General features: G+C 39.5%; 1 protein-coding gene across 1 annotated transcript; it reads left to right on the top strand.

Annotated features, from left to right (window-relative positions):
* On the top strand, nucleotides 1–24,356 carry KLHL7 (kelch like family member 7). The gene is made up of 11 exons (XM_080382180.1): nucleotides 1–401; nucleotides 4,643–4,745; nucleotides 5,683–5,776; nucleotides 6,913–7,037; nucleotides 8,865–9,040; nucleotides 11,694–11,868; nucleotides 13,319–13,461; nucleotides 18,680–18,920; nucleotides 21,782–21,983; nucleotides 22,263–22,360; nucleotides 23,964–24,356. The coding sequence occupies exons 1-11, from the start codon at nucleotides 282–284 to the stop codon at nucleotides 24,245–24,247; spliced, it is 1,761 nt and encodes a 586-aa protein (XP_080238306.1). The 5' UTR covers nucleotides 1–281; the 3' UTR covers nucleotides 24,248–24,356.
* The last annotated feature ends 46 nt before the right edge of the window (nucleotides 24,357–24,402 follow it).

Here is a 24,402-nt window from a genome sequence, read left to right as displayed (position 1 = left end):
GCGCGCCTCGCCCCGCCCCTCGCCCCAAGGCGGCTTCCGCCGCGGAGAGCGTCGCTGCGGTGTCGGCGGGGCGGCAGGGGCAGGGGCAGCGCCGGAGCGGGGCACGTCCCGGTCCCCGTCCCGGTCCCCGTCCCGGTCCCGCTAGCCCGCGCGCTCCCCGGTGCCTAGCGGCGGGAGGTGCTGGTCGCCGCCCGGCAGCTGGCGGGCGTCGCCTCGGCGGCGCATGTGCCCCGGCAGGGGTGGCGGGCGGCCGCTGTCCGCGGCGGTGAGGGCAGGGGAGCATGGCCACCCCCGGGTCGGAGAAGAGCAGCAAGAAGAAAACGGAGAAGAAGCTCGCCGCCCGCGAGGAGGCGAAGCTGCTGGCCAGCTTCATGGGAGTGATGAACACCATGCGCAAGCAGGTACGGCGGCGGCGGCTTCCCCCCGGCCTGGCGGCTCCATCGCGGGCCGCGACGGGGGGGCCGGGGCTTGCGACGGCCACCCGGCTCCGCCGCCTCGCAGGGCGCCCGCAGACACCGGTGTGAGCCCCGAGCCCCACCGTGCCGCCCGCCGGCAGGGTCAGCGCTGCCCTGCGGGCAGGGCCCGCCTGCCGAGCGAGGCTCTGCCCGGAGCTTCCGTCTGTCGGGCCTGGCTGCGGTGGGCAGCCCCGCCCCGGGCGCCCGGCGGGCCGGTGCCGCCGCGTCAGGCCGGCAGCGGGCCGGAGCCCCGGCCGACATGGCAGGCGTAACAAGTTCAGGTTTTACTTGCAGCAGCTTGTCGGTGCTGAAGGCGGCAGGCGCGGCGGATCGGCTGCCTTACCTTGTAGTATCTTGCCTGCAGTCGGGCAGAAGTTAAGCTGCAGTTGACGGCTGAATTTCCCCACTCAGAGTATTCGCATAGCCCTTTCCAAACAGAAACCACAGAAACCTGAGGGGAGTTTGGTTTTTAAGCGTGGTGATCCAGCATTTTAACCAGGAGCTGTAAACAAATGGACTGTGTACCCCTGTGCGGAGTGTGGGTGTAGTGAAGCTGCAGCAGGAGGAGAGGGATGGATGGAACCATGGTTTGGTCTCGCAGGTAGTGCTTCTTGTGCTTCATGCTGAACACCAGGCAGCCAGTGGCACTGTAGGGGGCTACTGGCCTCATCTTTACAAATTCTGAACTTCTGGGCTGATTGGCTTCTAGGTCAATAGTCAATGATTATTAAAATATCACCCTTCCACTTACCAATAAAGCAAGAGTGGTAACTAAAATTACAATCATGCAAGTGTGTTTCAGTTGAGCTGTTCAAACTGAAAGAAGGGCTTTTTTTTCTTAAAAGGCTTCTGGTACAAGAGCAGAAAGATGATCCGTGTAGCTCCTTTCATACGAAGAAATCTTTCTCCTTGGAGGAGTAACTGGCTTGACTGTGGTACTGTGGTTCATTTAAAAACAGTGATGTGGAGCCAGAATTAAAGCTGACCCTGAAGCCAGCTGCTCGAGAACATTTGGGGGCTTTGTACTTGGCACTGCTGTGTGTTGGATCTTCTGGGGTTTAGCAGCTTGTCTCCCAGTGTTAGTCTTGCCAAAGGCTCAGTCCAGCTTTTAGTGCTTTATCAGCAGTCAGGGGTCCTGGCCTAGCAAGTGATACCAGAGTATTGATTCTGCTTCTCTAGCACTTCGGTCCTCTTCTTCTCTCACTAGTACGTCATCAGTTGTGTTGTCTGCATAAACCATTTCATGCACCTAAGCTCCTATGTTTAAAAAAACAAATAGGTTTCAGTGGCTTCAGGTAGGGAAAGGCTATGATCTGCTATTTCAGTGTAGGCTTTGTTTCTATTCTGATTGGGTAAACATATTCCAAAGTGTAGCTGAGTTCAGAACTCTGCTCGTGACAGTTTAGCTCATACCTCTCTCTCCCCTTGTTACCAAGGGGATGCCAGATGCAGTTGCGGTTTGTAAGTAGGCAGAGGAAATATCGCCCTCCCTTACATATATGTACAGCCCCTTAGCACAGGCAAAAATAGCAGTGCTTTACTATGTCACTACTCCAGTGTGGCATCATATTGTTGGTCTGCATAAGTACGTCGTCTTTCAGTATAGTATAGTGCCAACTATCATCTAGTTATAAGTTACTCTAAATAGGGAGAGAGAGGATCAGGATTAAATGCTGTGAAATCTGCGTGTGCGCTTCCAATTCAAATTTCAAAATCTGTTATGCCTGGGGAGGTACAACCGAGTTTTGCCGGCTGTCAAGAGTTCCTAGAAACATCTAATCTGACTGCAGGTGGTGGCTTTGCATATCCCAGCCAGTGCTGACTGGTCGAGAAATTCTTGTGTAATTCATGACACTCATGCTTTTTTAGGAGTTGTTTGTAAGAGGAGGTTACCTATTACTGGGGGAGTGGTGTGTGGTGTGTGTGTGTGATTATGTAGGATAAAATTAGGAAGTCAGCAGGGGCCAGAGGAAAATGTACTAGTTCAGCTGATTAGTTATGCTAAAGTTTAAAAGGATTTACAGGCAGCTCTTTCTTCTTTTATTTTGATAAGAACTATGCTGTGGTTATAAAACCTAAATACGATGAGAGTTAAGAATTTCTTGTGAGGGAACTAGCAAGATGCATGTGGAGCACTAGCTATTTATCAGCATTAGTTTAGTGTTGTAGGAAAATGAGCTGACTGGAAAGTACAGCCAATGTTAGAGGCTGCTTTGTGTGTGTGCTGGGATCTAGAGGCAGCATCTATAAAATCTATAGAGTTTAAACTATGGACACACCTCCATTTAGTACTGGTAAGACGTTGGGGGCAAGTGTGTTTAGTGTGTGGAGGACTTGCTCATCTCCAACACGAGATGGCCTACATCTTTTGGGGTTTTACAGAGCTATTCAACAGCATGTGCATAAATCCTTTGTTGAAACTTTGCAGCCGAGTGGAGGTTAGCCAAGAGTGAAATAATCGAGAATGAAGCTGGGACGGAGTTGCAAGGTCTTGGTGAACCTGTTATTTGGAAGATGAAGAGTCCTCATGCAAGCTTATGTTCGGGTGTGTCCTCTGGTTGGTGTAACACCAGTCATCTATTGCCTCATTGAGGTGACTCAGTGACACCTTCTGGAAAGAAGTACAGAAATCCTCAGAAGAGCATTAGTTGAAATGGAACAGTCACACCTAGAAACATCCAAGGGAAAGGAATTAAAATAATGGTCTGTTTTGGTTAACAAATATTTCTTCCTGCACCCAGAGAGGCTGTAGAATATCAGAGATGCTTCAGATGCTGAGCTGAGGCACTGAATGATTCTTAAAAATGCAATGTGGAATTCAAGCAACAGTTGCAAGTCTTACCATAAAATCCTGTGGCCAAGCTTTGCTATCTTGTACTGCTAGTTTCCAATGCTTGTTTTGAACCAGATGTACTAGGAATGACAATTTAAAAGGATTTCCTCTGAAACTTTTCTCAAATTCTCTCTTTTTTGTTGTTGTTGTTTCAATCCTAAATGGTTTAAAGCTACAGATGTGCAAAGGAAGCTGTATATCACCCTTCCATCAGACTTCTAATTAGAACATTTAAAAAAAATTATTTTTTGTCCAATGCATGCTTCTGAACGTCCTTTCCTTCAAGAAACTAAAAAGGTTTATTTGATGAGGCTGTATATATGGCTTATCAGCCTTGTGAGGTGTAACCTAGATAATATTGTCTCTATTTGGAAAACATTCTCACCCTGTTCTAAGCACATATATACTTCCCACAGTAGAAATGTTTTCTGGGGTTAGTGTTGGGATGGGTGTAGGTAGGTGTTTCTGAAGGTAGCTCCATGAACATAAGGTGGTAGTCAAAAATTAATTCCTGTTTTTAGGAAGCAGTGCTGCTTGGTTTCTCTTTCCCAATGAAGAGGTTGGTATAATATGCATACCATGCTACAGTTAACATTTATCTCAGGCAGTATGTTCTTAGAAAGGATACTTTTTGAGAATATATTAAAATTATGTGGGTTTATCCCAATTCCACACTTTCCTCTTGTGTCTCCTGACAACTTTTATAATTCTGTCACTTTCCTTTCTCCTTCTAGTGTATGTGTAGGGGAGAAACTAACCACTTACATACAAAGAGAAAACAAATGAGAAATAAAAATACTTTTTTGTCTGGAAGTTAGTCCCTTATCCAGTGTTACCGGTCAAACGCTTCCATAGAAGTGGTATTTTGGGGGATCCGTTTTCTTCAGAATGTTCCATTGAATGCTTTGAACTTCCAAGTTTGCTCTGGTTGGGCAACATGATGGCTATCTCCAGATACGAGGTTCCTATGAGTTTTTTTTTGAAAACCAGCAGCAAAGTAGAGAAGAAAGCCACTGATGGATGAAAAGAGTGTAATATAAATGCAGCCCCTGATAGATGTTGCAGGGCCTATGTTATTGGATACTGATGTGAATGCCCCAGGAAAACCTTTAATCAGAGTTCATGTTGCTTGTGACCATCCTTAAGGTACAAGTTCATGGGTAAACCGAACTTTGCTAGTTTCGAGATTACTGAATTTAACTTTACTTTCAGAAAACCTTTTTATTACATAGTGCTCTTGTGTGGATTAAGAAAAGCAATGAATTTCCGTAAGCTGTTTTTAAAGAAATATTGTTGAAAGATTTTTGAAAATGCTGATTGTTGCATTTTTGTTCTGTTTTTTTCTCTGATTTAGAAAACGCTATGTGATGTCATTCTTATGGTTCAAGAAAGAAAGATCCCAGCTCACCGTGTTGTGCTTGCTTCAGCCAGTCATTTTTTTAACTTGATGTTTACTAGTAAGTCTCTTCAAAATTGTTTATAAGCTTTCCTGATGATGTCCTATTAGACTTGTGGCTGACAAGCTGTTTATTTTATGAAAGGGAGTAATTTCATGGATAAGTGAAAATTTCCTCATTTTGTGTTGTCCTTCCATTAATTTCTGTTCACGGTTCCCTTCATTTTTGCTTTAACTACTTTTTGGTCAAGTCAAGTGTTACTTCATATGTAAGCTTTCTTACTAATTGGGGGCCATACACTGTATTGGTCTCCCTCCCTTAACTTGAAAATTGGGAGTTTTTACTCCCATGACAGAATCTGTCCGTCCCATTGCTTCCCGCTATTAGGCACTCCCACATATGAAACAGGCTTTCAGAAGTGTAAATATTCTTGCATTTATGCTGTCTTTACAAATTCAGTTATGTAGTATCTGTCTTACTTTTGTATGCCTTACCCCATGAATTGTAAAATTATTATGCTATAAAACACACATTAGAGTAGAAGTAAAGTAACTATGCCTTCCAGTGGTCTGTTTGTAACCATTTGCGGGCAAACTTACAGTGCGGTGTCTGGATGTGGGGAGCTCGAAGCTGTCTCTATTGTTATCAGCTTGAATGTGGAAATAGCTTTCGACAGTGCAGTGTGTGCTTTCTGTTTCTAATAATGCTAACTTGGCAGTCTGCACTGCAGTCAACAGCATCTATGACCTTTTCTGTTGAATACAGCTTATCATAATTTACGTAATACAAGCATGTATACACAACGAGTTACCTTGTTTGTCTCGCTACCTCCTTTCTTTCCTGACTCGCTAATACTAGTAATCCTGGGAGAACCACAATCAACTGCAGTTTTTAGCAGGTTCCCACTTGGTATAATCACTTTACTTTCTACTGTTTGCAAAATGTACAATAACTAGAGTGGCTTATTGATGTAGTTTGTCTTTTAATCTATTTGCAGCAAATATGCTTGAATCAAAGTCCTTTGAAGTGGAGCTAAAAGATGCAGAACCTGACATTATTGAACAGCTCGTGGAGTTTGCTTATACTGCAAGGTAGTTTTGTTATGTAAAGCTGACACTTTCTAGAAAGTGTGCCACTTGTAATTGATAAAAATCTTAAAATAATGCTTTTTGCTTCATCAGTTTTGTTATCATTACAGTTCTTTACTTTGTTTAAAGCCTGATGTGACTAGACCTTCTACTTCCCTTTTCCTTTTTATTTAGTCATAGGAAGCCGTACAGTCTAAAGAGAGTGGTAGTCATATCCAGAGTGCAATTCAAAGCACTTCAGGCTTTTGTCTTGAGTGTTGGAGTCAAATGGTATTTCCCATTGTTCTGAAATTCAGGCCTTTACTGATTATCAGCAGGGTTTCTCTTTATAGCTGTGGTATCTATTGCACAGAATCATTTCCAGGAGTTAAGCCTTCATCTCAGGACAGGCAGGGTGGATAACTGTTCTGTGAACAGCATTTCCCTCCTGTCTCAGGTTGTCCATGTGTTTAGTGTTGTTTGGTTTTGTTTTTTTTAAACAGAGCTTGTGCAGTTGACTAGGATTGTAAACAGTACTTCGTGACTGATGGGTAGCAGGCCTTTCATCTTTGTACTAGTGGGATTAAGTCTCCTTAGGAAGGCTTTCTTCTTTCTTTGAGAGGAATCTTGCATGCTCCATCAGTGGTGAGAGAACAGTCAGTGTCAGCCCCCCAGCCATATGGTTACTTCCCCTGGTGCCCAGGCTCTCGCTGTGGGCTCTGCCTTCTCTTGAAGCACTGCCAGACTGGCTGTTCTGCTTGTCTATTCTAGGTAAATCAGCCAGACCAGTCTCGACAATGAGTTTTGACAGATTTTGCTGATGCCTGTTTAGGACTAGGAGAAAAAAAAGGTTCTGTTCATTTTCTGTTTTGTGAAAGTGGCTAATCACACAAATGAAAGCAATAGTATGGTACTGCAGAGGCTTGTTCTCCAGAATCCAAGACTGGTTACTTCTTGCCCATCCTCAGTAAAGAGGGCAGTTGAAAGAAATGTGGAGAGATCATGTAACAGAGGTTGTGTCTTCAGACTGTATGTGAAAGATTCTTGGCTAAATAGCAGAGAAATAATTTTGCCTTTTATGTGAGTTGGTGTAAGTTGCTTTTTAGCTACAACAGCAGGTATTTTTAGTGACGCTAATTTTTATACCTTCTGTTTTGCAGAATCTCGGTTAACAGCAATAATGTCCAGTCTCTACTAGATGCAGCAAACCAATATCAAATTGAACCTGTGAAGAAAATGTGTGTGGACTTCTTAAAAGAACAAGTTGATGCATCCAATTGTCTTGGTAAGAGAAATGCAGACTTAAATTTACTGGTTGGATGGTTTTTTAAATTTTGCTGTTCCTGAAAAATAGACAATATTGTGTAAAAGACAGTAATACTTGTCTAAATGCAGGCATGTAAAAATATTTTCACTCAATCTGAACCGTTGTTCCTTGCCATAGATAAAATAATCTGGCAGCTGTCTCACCAGAGTCAGGGTCCACTAACTGTGCTAGGTCTCACCCCAGCTTGGCAGCACCCTGGAGCTTCTTGTTGATTAGAGAACCTCAGCTGTTTAGTAAAGTGAAGCTTCCAGTTGTTACTGTACCTGGAGATTTGGTAGAGTTGTAATTTCTACAAAAGTAGCATATCTTCTAAAAATATGAACAGGATAAGTTTAGGTTACTTTTGGTTTTAGTTGCTCTTCATTTTGACTGAAATCCATGAATGTCATGTGGGGAGGTTTAATACTTAGTGTATTCTGTAGCCCTAAAGTGAACTCAGTGTTATAAAAAGGTAAACAACAAGCAGAACTAAATGCTTTTTCATGCTTAAGATTTGGTGCACTTTATTTAATCAAAGAACAAAGATAAACTTGTTTATAAGTTTTCTTATTGACATTTGTCACTTAATTCTAGTAACAACTGAATCATGTTACAGATGTTTATGATATCTGAAATGTTTTGCAGAATATCTGAATTACAATGATTCAACTGACACTGGTGCAGCACAGCTGTGGCTGTGATACAATTTCTGGAAGAAAGACTTTGCCTTCTAAGGAAAATGCCACTTAAACTTGCTTTGAGTCATATTCCCTCCTGTGTGGTTTTTGTTAACTAGGAAATTATTGTGGTCTCTTAACACTTGCAAGCTTTGTTGCTAATCTATAGCAAAAAGGGAGATAAAGATTAAATCAGTTTTTCCTCAAAGTTTTATTTACAAGTTGAAATGTGTTCTTTGTGGACTTGTAGGCAAGTCCACTGCTCGCTTAAGAAAAAGTGTATTTGAAAGAAACCATGGCTTATTTTCAATATCTTGACATTTTGTCAAGAGGTTAGACACTTGGATTTTGTGTTTCTGGATTGTGTTTTATTACTTGGAACAGCTCAGACTAGTTGCAGCCCATGGGTTGGTGATTGCTTCTATCCCACTTGCCATCTCCTCCATAGGAGGAGGAAGACTGTAGCATGATGAGAAAAGTTGCTGCTGAAAAGCTCTGTGCCTACCTGGTTTCTAATGGGAAGGTTGGAAATGGTGCTTCTCGGTAGCGTTTGCTATTTGTACCTTTATGCCAACCTTCTGACCTTGCAGCAGCATCAACTTTACTTTTTTTATGTTGGTCTGCAGCTGAGTGTGCTACCTGTATACAAAAGTCTCAGTTCACTGTGACTCTTGTAGGAAATTGGGCTTGGTTGGTGACTGCTGCTGCATGGGGAGGTCAGAAAGCCCAGATCCAGTTTTTCACGCTGTTCTGGTTAGATTTTGTTACTGCAGTATGGCTCGGACCTGGTTAAGGTACTGTTACCTGCTTTGTAATGGGGAAAGAAACAGTGAGGAAATAGTGCTGGAGAGATAGTTACTACAGCAAGTGCTGCCAGTCTGACTCCAGTTAGCTTGCTAGGGATGGGGATCAGCAGCTTGTGCTTATCTTTGTCTTAAGTTGCAGATGAGTTATGACAGCAAGTGGTTTAAAGAGGAAGAAAAAGCAGAAAAGCAGCATGGTAATAAACATGAAACTGGGGTTGCAAGTATCACTGAAATTACAGTAATGGTATTCTATTTTAATACGTTAAAGATAATTGCAGTTCAGATTTGGAAGGGTCTTTTTATCCTTAATTTTTCCTTCATAGGTATAAGCGTGTTAGCAGAATGCCTAGACTGTCCAGAACTGAAAGCCACTGCAGATGACTTTATCCATCAGCATTTCACTGAAGTTTACAAGACAGATGAGTTTCTTCAACTTGATGTCAAGCGTGTGACACATCTCTTGAACCAAGATACGTTGACAGTGAGAGCAGAAGACCAGGTGAGATCCCTGTTTCATACCAGCTAAGAGCATTGAACTTCACTTTTTTAATCAAGAACTGGTTTAAAGGATCTCATTTCTGATGTTCTTACAGTATATGATGCACACCAACAGTGGTTGCTAAATTGTAGAATAAAAGGTGCATGCTAGCTTGGTCAAAACCAAATATTAATGAATATCCATATTTCAAGTGTGGTTATTGTATGTGTTGTTTCAGCAAGCTACGAAGAAAAGTCATAAAGGGAGGAAGCAGAACGGTTTCCTCTGAGATAGCTGTAGAGCTTCTGATTCCATAGTATTTGAGCTGAATTAATTTGATGTATTGGAGCAGTTGCTCCTAGACTGGGGCTCGTGCTATCAGTGAGTGTGAACTACTTCAAAGTAGTAAGCAAACTGCACCGTTTGTCTGCATGTCTCTACCCGAGTATGGTCTTAGCCCATTTCAGAGAGGAGTTGCTTCTGATAGAAATGTATGCATACACAAGTAAAGGTTGGAAAATTGAGGGGTTTGGAAGCAAGATGAACGAAACACTGATGCCTTGATGGTGATGGATTGGTGGAAGGCACTTATTTAGGGAGTGGACACAAAAAAGTTTAGGTGGCTGAAAGGAGCCTGGAGTTTCACTCAGAAGTTGTAACCTGTGGTGGAAGTGACATTCACAGCTATCCCATTTGGAAAACTTGATTCGGCTTATAGCACAGCCCTGAATGCTTGTTCGCCAGCTTGTTCTTCCTACTGCGGGAAACTAGGAATATAGGTGTCTGCACTGCAGCCCGAAGAGGTGATTGCAAGACGTTTGTAGCTGCTGGGTCAAATCTGTTGAAAACAAACTGAAGTCTTGCCTTTCTAGCTATACTATTCTGGTGCTTGAACTAGGTAACTTAAGTTTGTTTGGGTATGTCATTATGAGTTGACTAATACCTTTGAAGTGTAACAGAGGGATCTCATAGCCAAGATGGTATATATATCCACTTAGAAATGGGTGTTTTCCTGACTGAAGCTTAGTTTTCACAGAAGTAATGTGTTTTCTTCAATGTATCTGTTGCAGTAAAAAGCTTTGATGAAAATAAGAATTACGAAGGGTGGGGGATAATATCAGGTGATTGAATACGTTAGTTGGCTGGTTACAAGTACAAATATGAATTATGTCGAAATTCAGCATTCTTGCCACATGCTGGGAGAAGTTCAGGTCACAGGGTAACATTCCCAAAGCTGAAAATACTGTTTAGCTTGCAGCCAAAATGACACTTTGGAATTTACATTCTTAAAGTTCTGTTGGTAAGGTAGGATGACATGCTTTAGCTTGGCAGCAGTGGTAGAAATGTTGTGTAGGCAGCATGGCATCATTAAAATTCCTTTAAGATAGTGGCAGCGTGCAGTATGAAACTGCAGAAGTTTGCCAGTGATACTATAGGAATTTTATTTCTCAGGAGTACTGCTAGAAAGTTGACATTTACACCAAAGAGTATAAGCATATTTACACTTAGCAAAAAAAGGAAGGTAGCTTTAATTACTAGCTGTCTTATTTTTCCTGTATGCAAGTCACGTTTCTGTTGATGAAGGGATACAGTGTTCCTGTCCTAGTCATTCTGTTGAATTTCCTTAGCTGGTAGAATTGAGCCTTAAATTATTTTATTTTTTTTTATTTCTTTACTCTCCCTTGCTCCGTGGTCATTTTGCAGGATTATAACCGAGGTGGTTTAGCAGTGCTTCTGAATAACTCAAACTCTGACACTAAACATCTTTCCACATTATATCTTGGTCACTTACCACTGATAACTGCGATCAGTTTCAGCTACAGGAGTATGTCTGGACTGTGCTGTCACTTGTAATGAAGTTAGTGCTGACTCGGAAGTGGCGGCATAGTAGATAAGCTTGCTATGTCTGAGCGCAGTATGGAAGTATCTTAGTACACAGGTAACACTGGATTTTCATTTCCTTCCTTCCTGACCCAGAGGATAATCATAAATAGATCAGATTCTTCGTTACCTTCCTTGTTCTGTCCTTCCTGACCCCTAAGAAAACCTATTATCTTTTCCTATAAAGGGAAAGAGAGAAGAGGCTCTCTGAACGGTAAATTTATGGTAGGCTGCAGCTAAAACCTTTAATTTAAATGGTCCCCAAGACACAGCTATAGCAATATATTTGGATCCCCAACACTATGATTTGATAACAGAAGTGGTTTGTCAGCTTGGGAGACTGCATCAGTTAGATGCTATTTTGGCATTTCTGGTGAAGTATTACCTGTGTTATGTTATGGAACTCAAAGCTTATTAGACTTAACCTGGTACAGGGGTTATCCACATAAATGTGAATTGCAGATTCATGCTTTCCATTTGGAGGAGAAAAAAAGTTAAATAGCAGTAGTAGTGTTTGGTTTTGTTGGTTTTGGGTTTTCTTTTAAGTTTGTAGGTGCGTTTTGTTCTGTGGTTGTGCATTTGTTTTACTTTATTTCTGAGCACTGTCTCTTTTGGGTTTGGTTAGTTGTTTTGTTGGGGTTTGGTTTTTTTTGAAGATGATGATGGATCTCCACGTATTTTAGTAGAAGTTAACCTCCAACAGGCAGAAGAATCAATTTGGAGCATTAAGGTTTAGTTATTTGTCTTACTGTGTGGTGATGTTCCTTATCCTTTTCTTTCCTTCTCTTTTAAGGTTTATGATGCAGCAGTCAGATGGCTGAAGTATGATGAGCCAAATCGCCAGCCATACATGGTTGATATTCTTGCTAAAGTCCGATTTCCTCTTATATCAAAGAACTTCTTAAGTAAAACAGTTCAGGCTGAACCACTTATTCAGGATAACCCAGAATGCCTTAAAATGGTGATCAGTAAGTTGACCTCTAGCTGAAATCTTTAATGTTCTGTGTAATTTAAAAACTGCTGTGGAATTTTTGAAGATTGTTTGCTTTAAAATGCTTTGGCAACATTTTCGTATTAAATTTGTCTGACTGTCTTCCCTCTAAGATGCTGTGTTTAGTTGAAGTTGGATTAGCAGATTATCATGTAAATAAAACCCATTTTATGTAACAGACTATGACTTTAGTTTCTTTTCTCCTAGCAAGTGACATGAACTCATGACAAGTAATGGAATGGAGATTTTGTCAATGAGTCATTAGGGTAATTGGAAGTGTTAGTGTGCCTTTGGGACAGAGTGGTAACTTTGATATTGTTCATATTTATATGTGAATTAATAAAAAATATTGTATGTCAAAATTCTGATTACGATAAAGCTTTCCTAAGCAATTTAGAATGTTAAGCATGTGTTGTGCTATTTTTATCTCGTGATACATACTGACCATTGAGCCTACAGACAGTTGCATGCTCAAGGTGCAGATGAGGTAGGGAACGAGCTTCCCTTTTATTTTTAGACACCAACTGAGAAATTTTATCATGTAAGAAAGAAAAGCCTAGATGTTAATAAATATTCTAGAAAGATGTTTTTTAATTTGGTAGCAGTTAACTAGTTGGCTTCATTTTAGTGTAGATCTAAAAAACAGTAGACAACTGTTTTCCTTCAGTCTCAATGAGCAAGATTCAAATTAACTGTACGTTGGTAAGTATTTGCTGATCATGAACATCTCAGTCACATTTTGTGTGTGACATGGAGTTGGGTGGATTGCTTAAGAAATAAGGGGTTTTGTTTGTCTGGTTTTAGTGGCTTGTAATGTTACTAATATTTTTGCATTCTTTGCAGTGCTTAGGGGAATGCTTATTTTCTTATACCAATTGTAACTAATATTTTCACATTGTCAAGCTGAGAACAAAAGTGAGGGGATTTCATGAGGTACAATGTACTAGAGATGCCTTCCTTGTTAATCAGAAATTGAGGGGTGAGGAAGTTGGCATGGCTGACTCCTCATTGGAATCAAATCCCTTCTTTTAATGTTAGTGTTGTCCGCTTTAGGCTCCTAGTCCTGCCATTCCTTTTCTTTAGGTTTGCTTTCTTTTGCCCGTTTCAATACAACAAATTGAGTTGCTTCTTAGTATTGGCTAAGTGAGCTGATTGATCAATTGGTGTATAATGTGAGTCTATATCCATGTTCTGTTTTCACATGGAGCAGGCTGTTTGAAATAGGGTGTAAATTTGGGTGTATGCCTCCATCCTCATGTGCTGCTGTGCATTATTCCCTTTTAAATCAAAGCTGTATAGGTGTAATGTAGAAACTTGGTTTCCCCCTCTTCCTTCCCTTCCTTCTCCCTCCCCATCTCTGCCTCTGAAACCTCCCTTTCCATGTATAAGCAGCACTGGATCTGCAACAGTTGTTGTCTTCCTTCCAGGTGGGATGCGATACCATCTACTTTCCCCAGAAGACAGAGAAGAATTAGTGGAAGGTACACGGCCAAGAAGAAAAAAACATGATTATCGCATTGCTCTGTTTGGAGGCTCACAGCCCCAGTCCTGCAGATATTTTAATCCAAAGGTAATCGTTACCTCAGAATGCATTAAGATTCAGTGTTTGTGATCTTACATGGTTTTTATTTGCTGATGATATTAACTAAGACGTAATGATCTACAAAATGGTATTAGGAAGGATGTATTCCCTGCCTCTTGGGTATGCAGTTGGAAGAGTATGGTCAATTAGGTGTTCTCAAATCTGTGTACCTAGGTGTAATACTCCATTTTGAATAGAGTGATTATGTGTTTGTTTAGTGGCAACATTAGATACGGAGTTCTGATAAATTCATCTGAGTTGAGAATTGATTGGTATGTGCATCCCCCATCGGGAAATAAAAGGTCGCTGAAACATCAAGCAATTAGTTAGGAATATATGAAAGTCTGTATACATGTGCATGCACGTATGTGTTCCGAGAATAACACAAAGCAATTTCTTTTTAGCACAAATTAAATTATTGGCTGATATGTTAGCATAGAACCCAGTTTTAGAGTGCAAGGCAGTTTTTCAGTGCATTTATTATAAATATGCAACCACTTCTAAATCCCAATGGTTCACAATTTTGATCGTTCTTAATAAGTAGAAGAATTGGGACAAAGTATTACGTAAGTGGAAAAGAATGAGTTTCTACAACAAAAAACTTAGATGGCCAATTTACAGGAAGCAATAAAGCTTTGCCTGAAATTTGTTTCCATGTTCCCTGAATAAAATCAAACCACAGGGATGGTGTATGTTTCAGCTGTGCAGACTAGATGGTCTAGAAACACCAGCTGCATACATCCATACTCTGTTTTACCAGGCAAGCACATGCAGTTATACAGAAAAAAGTTGCAACATAAACATCAGGGCTCTTCAAGTTATGAGATCACAGATGTAATATTTTGTTGCAGAAAATGTGGTTGTTCTAACTGAGCATAGTAAATGCTTGTTATGACTTCAAACAGTTTTATGTGATATCTGTATAAACTTTATAGTCAGTATGAGCCCTGTCAAACCAAACTTGGAATGAATGAGCCCTTGGGATGTGTTTTGAACTCAGCATTCACATTCCCTTATGTAAGATAAACTTGAAGACACCTTCTTGAGCGCACCGCTCAAGTCTGGGGAAGAAAATACTACCAGTTTTGTATTTTTATTGGGAATTCCAAATTCCTAAATAATGACCACCTTTACTCCATATACATACTCAAGTAAGATACCCAGTACTCCAGCTGGGGGCAAGGAGGTGAGGGGAACAGAGCAGATAATTCTTTTTATTTCTGCAGTCTGAGTTGGGGAAGCCTTTGATCGGGGCATTCGTCCTTTTCAAAGAGTTACTTGTTCTTGGCATTTTAACAAGTTGTAATTCACCCGGTATGCTCTGGCCTTTATTTTATTAGAAGGAAATCAGATCAAAGTGTCTTTCTCGTAATCTCCAGTTACTTAAGTTGGAACAAAGCTAATTTTAGGCAGGATGGAAACTAGCTTTGAGACTTATTGTCCCAGTCATTAATTGGCAGTGTATTATCAGCATACTGTGTGTGTGGTCTCTTTACCAACCTAACTGATAGGTTAAGTTCCATAAGTGCCTAACGTCATCAGTGGTCAGAACTCAAAAGACAGCGGTTGTTGCTTTATCAGTCTTTATAAATTAATATAACACACCACTCCAGTTGTCACTGTGTGTTTTCTGAAAACTTAATCCTGTTTGAAAACTAATAATCTCAGTGCATGCTGAGTGGGAGCGATAGGCAAAGACTTGCATCTAAAAGGAAAATTATGTATATAGTTAGGTGATCTTCAGTCAGATGTAAACTATAATATTACAAAGAAATTTGTTTAGTGGACAAAAAGCCGTATCTATGTAAGTCTACATAAAGCATCAGCTTATTTTTTTCATGGACTATTTGTCTAGCTGTAACACCAAAAAAGAATTGAGTTTGGAGAAAACTTTGCACAACTGCCTCTTGATCAAGCTTTATGACCTTGCATGTGGGTTAATGGGGGAGGGGGGGAAGGACAGGGAAGGAAAAGGAAAAAAGTGGGTAACTGGACATCTTGATTCTAACAAGCATGTCTTCCTTGAATGTTTTCCTAGTGCTTATATGCTTGCTTGAGTATTTTTAGCTAGCCTGTCCTGTCTTGTTGAATAGCTCTTACTGACTTCACTTCCAACTCTAAGCTATTTAAAGGTCCCTTTCTGGATGTTTTGCTTGAGTATCTGAGTTTGATCTTTATTTAACTGTGACAGTAGCTTGTTAAATGCAACAACCAAGGATCCAGATCCCCTGTTGAATTAGCATCGTGTGCATGCAAAATAAGTGTGGTATGTAAGGCTCCATGCTGCAAGGGCTGTGTCACGTTTAACTCGCTTTAGTCTCATCACAAGGTGATAGGAGTGTCAGAGTAGAGAACTAAGGTTGTGCGTGTACTTTTGCAAGGTTAGGACCTTGGGAAAGAACTGAAATTGTGTCTGTTGAACTGATTCAATAGTGACCTAGTCTTTCACTTTTGATTTTAATTAAAGTAAATAATTAAATTCTTATGTCAGCAAAAGAAACAGTTTAAAACAAAAGTTAGGATTTTCATGAAAATATATTCTCAGTTGTGATATAAATGTCAATAATTCTAATACTGTAAGTCTAGTGCAAAAACCCTCAATCTTCACTGATTGCTTTGCACACAAAATTAGTCTATTGTTGATCTTCATTTCCTTGTTGTCAAAAAGGGTTCTTTAAATACAAGTGGGCTGCATATAGTGTTATTTGTTGAGACTGTTAGCAGTATTATTTTAAGTCTATATTTGTTGTCTTTGCACTGTAACTGGTATTTCTATTGATGCATGTACTTCATCAAGAGAGCAAATTGATGCAACAGGACAGACACAGAGAGGCATGAAACCTGTGGAGCAATCTGGCACTGTTTTGAGTAGAAATGTTTGTTTTCCAAATACTACTAGAAATCCTAGATGTCCTATTAATGCTCATGGGAAGAATTTTCTCACTGAATTTTCCACAAAATGCTTTTTAAAAAGTTGAGTGTCATCCCCCCCTCCCCCCAAGCTGGGAATAAAATACTTCTTGTTTTATGAATTCTTGATAAAAAATTATACATGACTCTGAGATTTTTGAGGCAGTAATAAGCTTATTCTTTTGAATTTGCTGTCTCTAGTGACCAGAAATGGCTGGAAGCTTTTAACTTTTTAACAGTGCAGAATTCAGTAATGACAAGTAAAAACAGATGCCTGGCAATGTTAGTTCTTGATGATTACGGGAACCAGCATACCTTTTATAAAGTGATAGAGCTGTAGTTAAGAAGCTATTAGTGGGGAGGTTGTCTATATTAGGCATGTCTGCTGCTTTCCCTGATAAAGTTGGAAGAGGAGGTATCAGCTGAAAATGAGGGAGAAAGTCTTTAAAGGAGGTACTTTTTCACATGGCCCATAATTACACATGCTGTTCTTGTCACAGGATGTTGTGGCTGCAGGAAGTTCAGATAGTTTTAATAAGTCATTAAATAAACTCATGAAAGAGAAAAACTCCTTTCAAAAGCTTTTAAATACAAAGGTACAGCTTCTGCCTCTGGTGTCCTGCATTCACAATTTGTTGAAAACAAAGATCAGCAGGGAAAGTGTCACCATGTACCTATCTTGGTCTGTCTTTCCCTACTCAGATCCCCAAAAATGAGGCTTGCCACTGCCCGAGTCTGTGTATGTCTTGACTGTGGCATAAAGCAACTCTTCTGCCTAATTCTCAAATGTGTAAAATACATAAATGCATAAAGTGAAACCAATTCTACATGGTGCTGAGTAATGCTGAAGAGCATTACAAGAGAATGACCTAAACCGCCTTCTGCTGAAAGAGGATACTGCCGAGTATGCTCAGATTATGGCTTTTCATTTGATAAAGGTGTGGATTAAATGGTAGCTATGAACTGAAGCCATAAAAGTGTGTCCGATCACAGCCCTTTATAACAGTAAAGGAAAACAACAGGGGTTTTTGTAAAAGTGCCAGAAGTTTGAGCTAGAAAATATGTTGATCTTGCACAATGCAGTAAGACATTTTCTTAAGATTTATGCAGCTATTTATTTTGCCATGCTGTAGTATGGCTTTCCTTTCTAGGATGCCCCAGGACCTGTTTCTCACCATAAAGGGCCACATGCACCTGCCAGCTCTTCTTGATATGGGGGATGCTACAAGAAAAGATTGTAAGATGTTTTGGACTATAACATGCTCTGCCTCTCTTTCTTTGAACCCCCATGTAGGAGTCGCTGTTCTTCCTCACTGACCAAGGTCTTTGAAGTATGTCCTTGCTAAGAAAATGTAATGATGTAACGTCTTGTGTGAACCATTACAATGAAGGTTATTCAGCAGGTTGAGCTAGACCGTCCTGAGGTGGCACAGATAACAGCTAAGGTCCCATACTTTCCTGTTCAGTATAGGATACAAACTATGCTCATGGAATATGTCAGATGCTATTACTCAAGAAGTGTTTCTTGTGCTGTATGCTATCCTGGTCTGCCATCAGTTGCTGAGTTTGGTGTTCTTAAGGCTTTGGGTAGTGTTCCTGCCCATATTTGATACTTGCTGATTTTGCCAATCCATGCAAAATCAGTTTCTAGGCAACATGACTGCCAGTATTTGTGATGGAGCATTACCGTATTTCTCATGCTATCAACTGTGGATAGCTATAGATCATTTGTGTTTTGTAAATTCTGTAAATAAGCTTCTGGTTGTCATGGTAATAAAGTATGTATCAGAGCTTTTTAACTGAGTTGCTTGTCAATTTGGATATTACCTTCTTTTTCCATTGCCTTTGTTTGGTACCTTCTGTATTTTATTTTATTTTTTTAGAAAGAATCTGTTACAATGTGTAAGATGTCTTTTTCCATTCCTATAAAAGAAAATGCAATCCTGCTTTATTGATCGCATGCATTGTTTCTGGCATGATAGCAGCAAGAGGTCAGTTCTGTTGGGGAAAAAGAAAACAAACTTTTTCAGGGAAGCTGTACTGGGTGCACACAGGGAATGAGGAAATAGAAATTCATGATGTCGTGGTTCATTGCAGCTAACTTTGTCTGTGTCTAAGAATTTTTCAAGAGTACGCCTGAGGAGTATTCTTCAACAAACAATATTCATGTTTATTTTGAAAAGGAACTTTAAAACTGACCATATCTAAATCTCTATGAAAAGCTCTGTTTGAAAAACACTCACTGTGCAGGTAAGTGTTATAATCTATTAGACATTACCTGTTCTTTGTAATGCAGGATTACAGCTGGACAGACATCCGATGTCCCTTTGAAAAGCGCAGGGATGCAGCTTGTGTCTTCTGGGACAACGTAGTTTATATTTTGGGTGGTTCCCAGCTCTTCCCTATAAAGCGAATGGACTGCTACAATGTGGTGAAGGATAGCTGGTATTCCAAGCTAGGACCTCCAACACCTCGAGATAGCCTTGCAGCCTGTGCTGCTGAGGGCAAAATTTATACATCTGGTGGTTCAGAAGTGGGTAAGACACTAAAAATCTTTAAAACAAACAAAAAAAAAGCACAAACAAAGATACCTGGAAAGTTTTCTGTTTTTTGCATGACTGTTGAAAAGAAACTGCACGTTGCCATGTTAGCCTAATGAGTTTGTTTTCCTATATTTAGGATTTTATCTTCCCCACAATCCAACAACCAATTTCTGTTTCCTAAGCTAAAATGGTTTCAATGATTGAAATGATTAATACTTACATTAACTGGAGCATAAAGTATGCTGCAGCTCTTAAGAGTTAACTAGGGACAAAGATACGTTTTGGGAGTCCCACGCTGCTCTTAATTTACTTCTATAAATCCACAGAACTTGAGTGATTTAAAATTTTCTGTGATGTATGGCCAGAATAGCTGCATTTGACAATGGCATTCCTTGAATACAACATATGTTGGCCCTAATGAGGTTTTTTGAGAAGGGAAAAAAAAAAAGTGGAAGAGCTTTTGAAACTACTGCCAGGCCCTGTAAAGGAATCTGTCCAAATTTTCTGTCAAATGACAGAGGTTATCTTCTGTTAGCTTCTTATTCTGTTGGTTTGCTTCAGTAAATGGAGAAATACTACTTTCTTTAGGTGGTATTACTCATCATAGTTGGAAAAAAACCCACACCATTGGGGTATGTTTTCTCTCAAAAAAAATTCTAGTGGGTGACATGCAACATTTTAGAATTTATTTTGTCTAAATCTGATACATCATCGACAAACCAAAAATTGGAATGTAGTTATGTTATATCCATAAAAATACTGAGCTTCAGAAAAAGCTGTGTTCTGGGGGAAAAAACCCAAAACAAAACAGAAAAAATCCCACCCCAAATCCTGTAGCCACGGAGAAATTCTCTAGATCTTTTGGAGTCCTGCCTTGGTGCGGAGGGAGGTGAGCACAGGGAAAAAAAGGTCATAATCGGTGCTTAACATTCCTAAGTCACTTAATGGGAAGCTGTGACATTTAGATAACGTTCTTCGACTACTAAAATATTTTCCGAAGTCGAAGGTAGCTGCAGATTAGACGGTTCCTGGCCGCCACTTGGTGGGTAAATATGAAATAGCACCTTTCCTGTTCCTTGAAATAGGCTTAACTAAGGCTGCATTGGGAAACTTGGAACACTACAAAACGTTGTAAATCTTCCTAGTTTCTCACATGTCAGATCATGAGGTTGTGTGATACGAACTTTGATTGTATAGTTTATTTTCTAATACATTGTAATTAGCTAACACAACTGTAAGGAAATTGTCATTTAGGGAGTTTTCTTTTAAATCTATCCTCACATTACTGCCCAGTTTCACTTTGGTTTTCATAAATGTTACTCAGGACAGAATAGTAAAAGCTAAAAATTAATAAGAGTTTATTTTACCTGTACTTTCTTCTTCTTTGGAATCCAGTGAACACTGCTTGTTTGAAAAAGTCTGTCTATTCTGAATCTAGCATTCTCTAATTGGAGCAGGCAATTACATGAAACCATTAACTGGAGAAAACGCTGTAGAGAAGTCTAAAATTGCATTGCTTTTTGCACAGACTGAAGAGATTTGGAAAACAAATTACTATGCCAGTCCATTACAGAAAGCAGGGTTTTTTTCCCCTTTTTGAATTGATGGGAGTACTGGTTGTTGGGGTTTTTTTCTTGCAGTAGCTAGCAGAGTTTGGAAGCTAAACATACTGAATTCTTCCACTATCATTAGGTGCAGGAAAAATATTTGTTATACTGACAGCATACTGAAAACAGAAGCTTTTACCTTTTTTAAAAAAATTAAAGACAGTTCTACTGTATTTCCCATAGATGAGAATGTCTACAACTTCAAAGCAATAAGGATGTGTACTTGCATCAAGGAAAAAATGTCCCACTATATACAGGTCTTTGTGATACTGAGAATTACGTGGTAGGCGTAAACAAATGTGTAGTTCATAGAATTCTGTTCCTGTATTTTGGGTCTGGAAGCATAGCACTGTTTTGAGGGTTCAAATGCCCCAGCTGGCAGCGAGTGCTGTTAGTGTGACACATTTGTTAGAAGCAAAAAGCCAAAGAAAGAGACACAAGAGAAGACACCTTTAACTCTTCTAGATTAATTTATCTATTGACACAAATGGGAAAAGGATGGATGGGAGAACTTTCTTTACTGAGGAAGTTGCATCCAGCTTTCTTTGCTTTGGCTGTGGTTCAGCTAGTTACCTGAGCACAAATCTTTAAGCTGCCATCTATTTTCATTAGAAAAATCACTTTTGAAATCAGTAATAGTATTACTGGCCCTTGAGGGAGGAGTACTTCCAGAAAACAAGTAACTGCCAGTCCCCAGGAAGAAAGTAAAATGGTGAGGGGCAGCTGCCTTGTATGTTATGGCGTAATCAAGCTATCTAATTCCAAAGGCAACAAGTATTCTGGGAATTGGGCAAGTCACACTGCTTAGAGAAAAAGACTCGTGAACCTGTGCCAAGTTTACAAAGCTGGTTTCATCTTCACATCTGAAAGTTAAATATATTTCCAGGTAGTGAGAGTAGCATGAGATGATGACAATGTTATTGATAATTTATATACATCTCTGTTATTGCTGCCCCCCCCCCCCCAAAAAAAAAAATCTTCATAATTTGTTTTTGTTTTTAAACACAGATAGCAATTTTATAAAGTTACTTACATAATTTGGAACAAGAGTCAAAAGAATTAGAAGTATGTACTTTCTGAATAGTCCCAAGCTTCAGGTTGGTTAGTTCTGCTTTGGAGGTGGGAAAGCAGCTTTCCCTTTACAACTAGCAAATAAAGCATCAATTTGATAATTACTGTTAGACTCTTCTCGTGAAAGATAACCATAGAAGTTAATGCTACTTTGGTGGGTTTCTATTTTTTTTTAAGGAAATTCTGCACTGTATTTATTTGAATGCTATGACACAAGAACAGAAAGCTGGCACACAAAGCCTAGCATGCTGACTCAGCGATGCAGCCATGGAATGGTAGAAGCGAATGGTCTCATTTATGTATGCGGAGGAAGCCTGGGAAACAATGTTTCTGGAAGAGTCCTAAATTCCTGTGAAGTTTATGATCCAGCCACCGAAACGTAAGCATTATATCAATTCTCATTCTTTTTGGTCACTTGTGGCTTTGCTCACTCTGTAAGTAACTGAAGTGTAGATGAATAGGAAGGATTGTATGTCGTAAAGAATTTTCCTGAGTTTAGCAGTAATAAATCAGTTATTTGTAGTTTTACTTAAAAGGCAGTTTGTCTTAAGCAGCTTTCTTCTGTTATTTCATTTTCCTAATGCTAGGAATCTTATACTTACTTTCTAGGAACTAAATAGTGAGTTTTCCTGTTTTGTTTGGTTTTCTTTTTCCCCAGGTGGACTGAGCTGTGTCCTATGATTGAAGCCAGAAAGAATCATGGGCTGGTGTTTGTAAAGGACAAAATATTTGCTGTGGGTGGACAAAACGGCTTAGGTACTTGAATTCTATTAATTCTCTAGCTGGTCACACAAATTTCATGGGGCCTTTTTTCTTTTGCAAATAACTAATTTTACTCTTTTCAGCTGAAAAACTTTGAGCAGCACCATAAAACATGTCAAGTTTTTGTCAAATTATTGTTGTCTTCCTCCTTTCACGTCCCCACTTCAGAGTTTGAAAAGTAAGATACTTTGTACTAATGACAGTACTATCGAATTCAGATATGCACCTGTACAGTAGCCCAGTTCTGCAAGAGTTAATATGGCTAAACCAGTCATCTGAGAAAAGATAACTTTGTTTGTTACTTCAGTCTAAAGACTTAAAGCTAGTCGGCTATTTTTTAAAGTGGTGGAAAAAATGAGCACTTTGACTGCCCTAGTTTTGAAATATGACTCACTGTCATAGGCAGGTCATTTACGATCTGCATGTGTCCTTGTCTTTAAAACTAGAATAATGAGTTTATTCTCATTCTTATCCAGGAAAACTGAATTTTAATTAACTGAATTCAGAATGGAAAATTCTCAGCTATGAGGTTTATTAATCGCTATTTATGGTAATTGGAATATTTGGTTTCAGATTAATGCTATTTTAGAATATAGCTTGTATTTCAATTAGCTACTAAAACTATTCCAGGATGATTGATTTCTAATACAAAAATGTCAGTAGATGCATTTTTTTGCACAAGCATTTTTATCAATCAGTTATAGCCAGGACTACCCCTTTGCAAAATGTTAATGTATTCACTGAATGCTCATTTCAGAAGTGTGTACTATTGAACCAGTAAGTTAAAGTATTATTTTGCTCTTCAGATTCTTTAGTCTGACTGACTAATTGTTCTTATTGTAATACAGTGGGGAAGAGTTATACCTGGGGTGAAATATTTGTACCTCAACATTATATAAAGGTTTCTTAATCTCTCAGATCTAATAATTCAGGATTGGAAGTGAAAAGTCTGTGACTCGTATTAAAATTGTTAAATAAGGATAACAGGATGTTTGTAGACGTTTTACAGTGCAATTACTAGCCTATTTTCTAAAGAAGTAAATCTTAGTCACAAAATGTGCACTTCTCTAGTAACTTTTGATGCCCTTGGCCCCTTTTCAAGGGGACTTAGGCTTTCAAAGTTCAATGATTTTAAGATCCTAATGGAGAGACATCCTCTATCAGTAAATGACCAATTTAGGTAAAGGTACTCGGTGACCCCTGTAGAATAAAATGCCCATACTATAGGGAAGTTTCAGGTGGATTCCTGGGTTTTAGTCACTAGCTACAAATCCATAAGAAATCTGGCACTGTTAGTTCTTCTGTTGATGAAGTAACATGTTAGAATGTCTAGAAAGTGTATAATGTGAAATTCTGTACAACACATCTCACTTCCAGTCTCCTTTTTACTTTTCTCTGTTTCTGTATTTATAAAAGGGCAAATGGCTAGTTTAGGAATCTGTGACCTTTTTTCATATTTGGTGGGTTTTTTTACTCTGATTACGTTTTAATCTAAACCTTGAAAATAAAGACTTAAGTTTAATGAAGCATGTGTATGCTCTAATTTAGTCCATACAGTATAATGTAATAAGCAGTTACCTATTTCATTGCTTTGTAGGTGGCCTTGATAACGTAGAATATTACGATATCAAGATGAATGAATGGAAGATGGTGTCTCCAATGCCATGGAAAGGTGTAACAGTGAAGTGTGCTGCTGTGGGATCTATAGTCTATGTCCTGGCTGGTTTTCAGGGTGTTGGTCGATTAGGGCACATTCTTGAGTATAATACTGAAACAGATAAGTGGATAGCCAACTCCAAAGTCCGTGCTTTCCCAGTGACAAGTTGTTTAATCTGTGTTGTAGACACTTGTGGGGCAAATGAAGAAACTTTAGAGACCTGAAGACCAGTAGGAGATGCTGAGATGTTCTTCAAGGACTTGGGGAAAGATGGCTGTTGGTGCTTTGCTTCCATGTTTTACTGAATCTTGTTAAACTGAGTAATAAGAAAAACAGATGCAGTCTTTCGATTTGTATATACAGCATATTATATAACATG

The sequence above is a fragment of the Falco punctatus genome (assembly GCF_963210335.1).
Source record: "Falco punctatus genome assembly, chromosome: 4".
Taxonomy (NCBI): Eukaryota; Metazoa; Chordata; class Aves; order Falconiformes; family Falconidae; genus Falco; species Falco punctatus.
The sequence above is the reverse complement of the archived record's forward strand: the minus strand, read 5'-3'. Positions and strand labels throughout refer to the sequence as shown.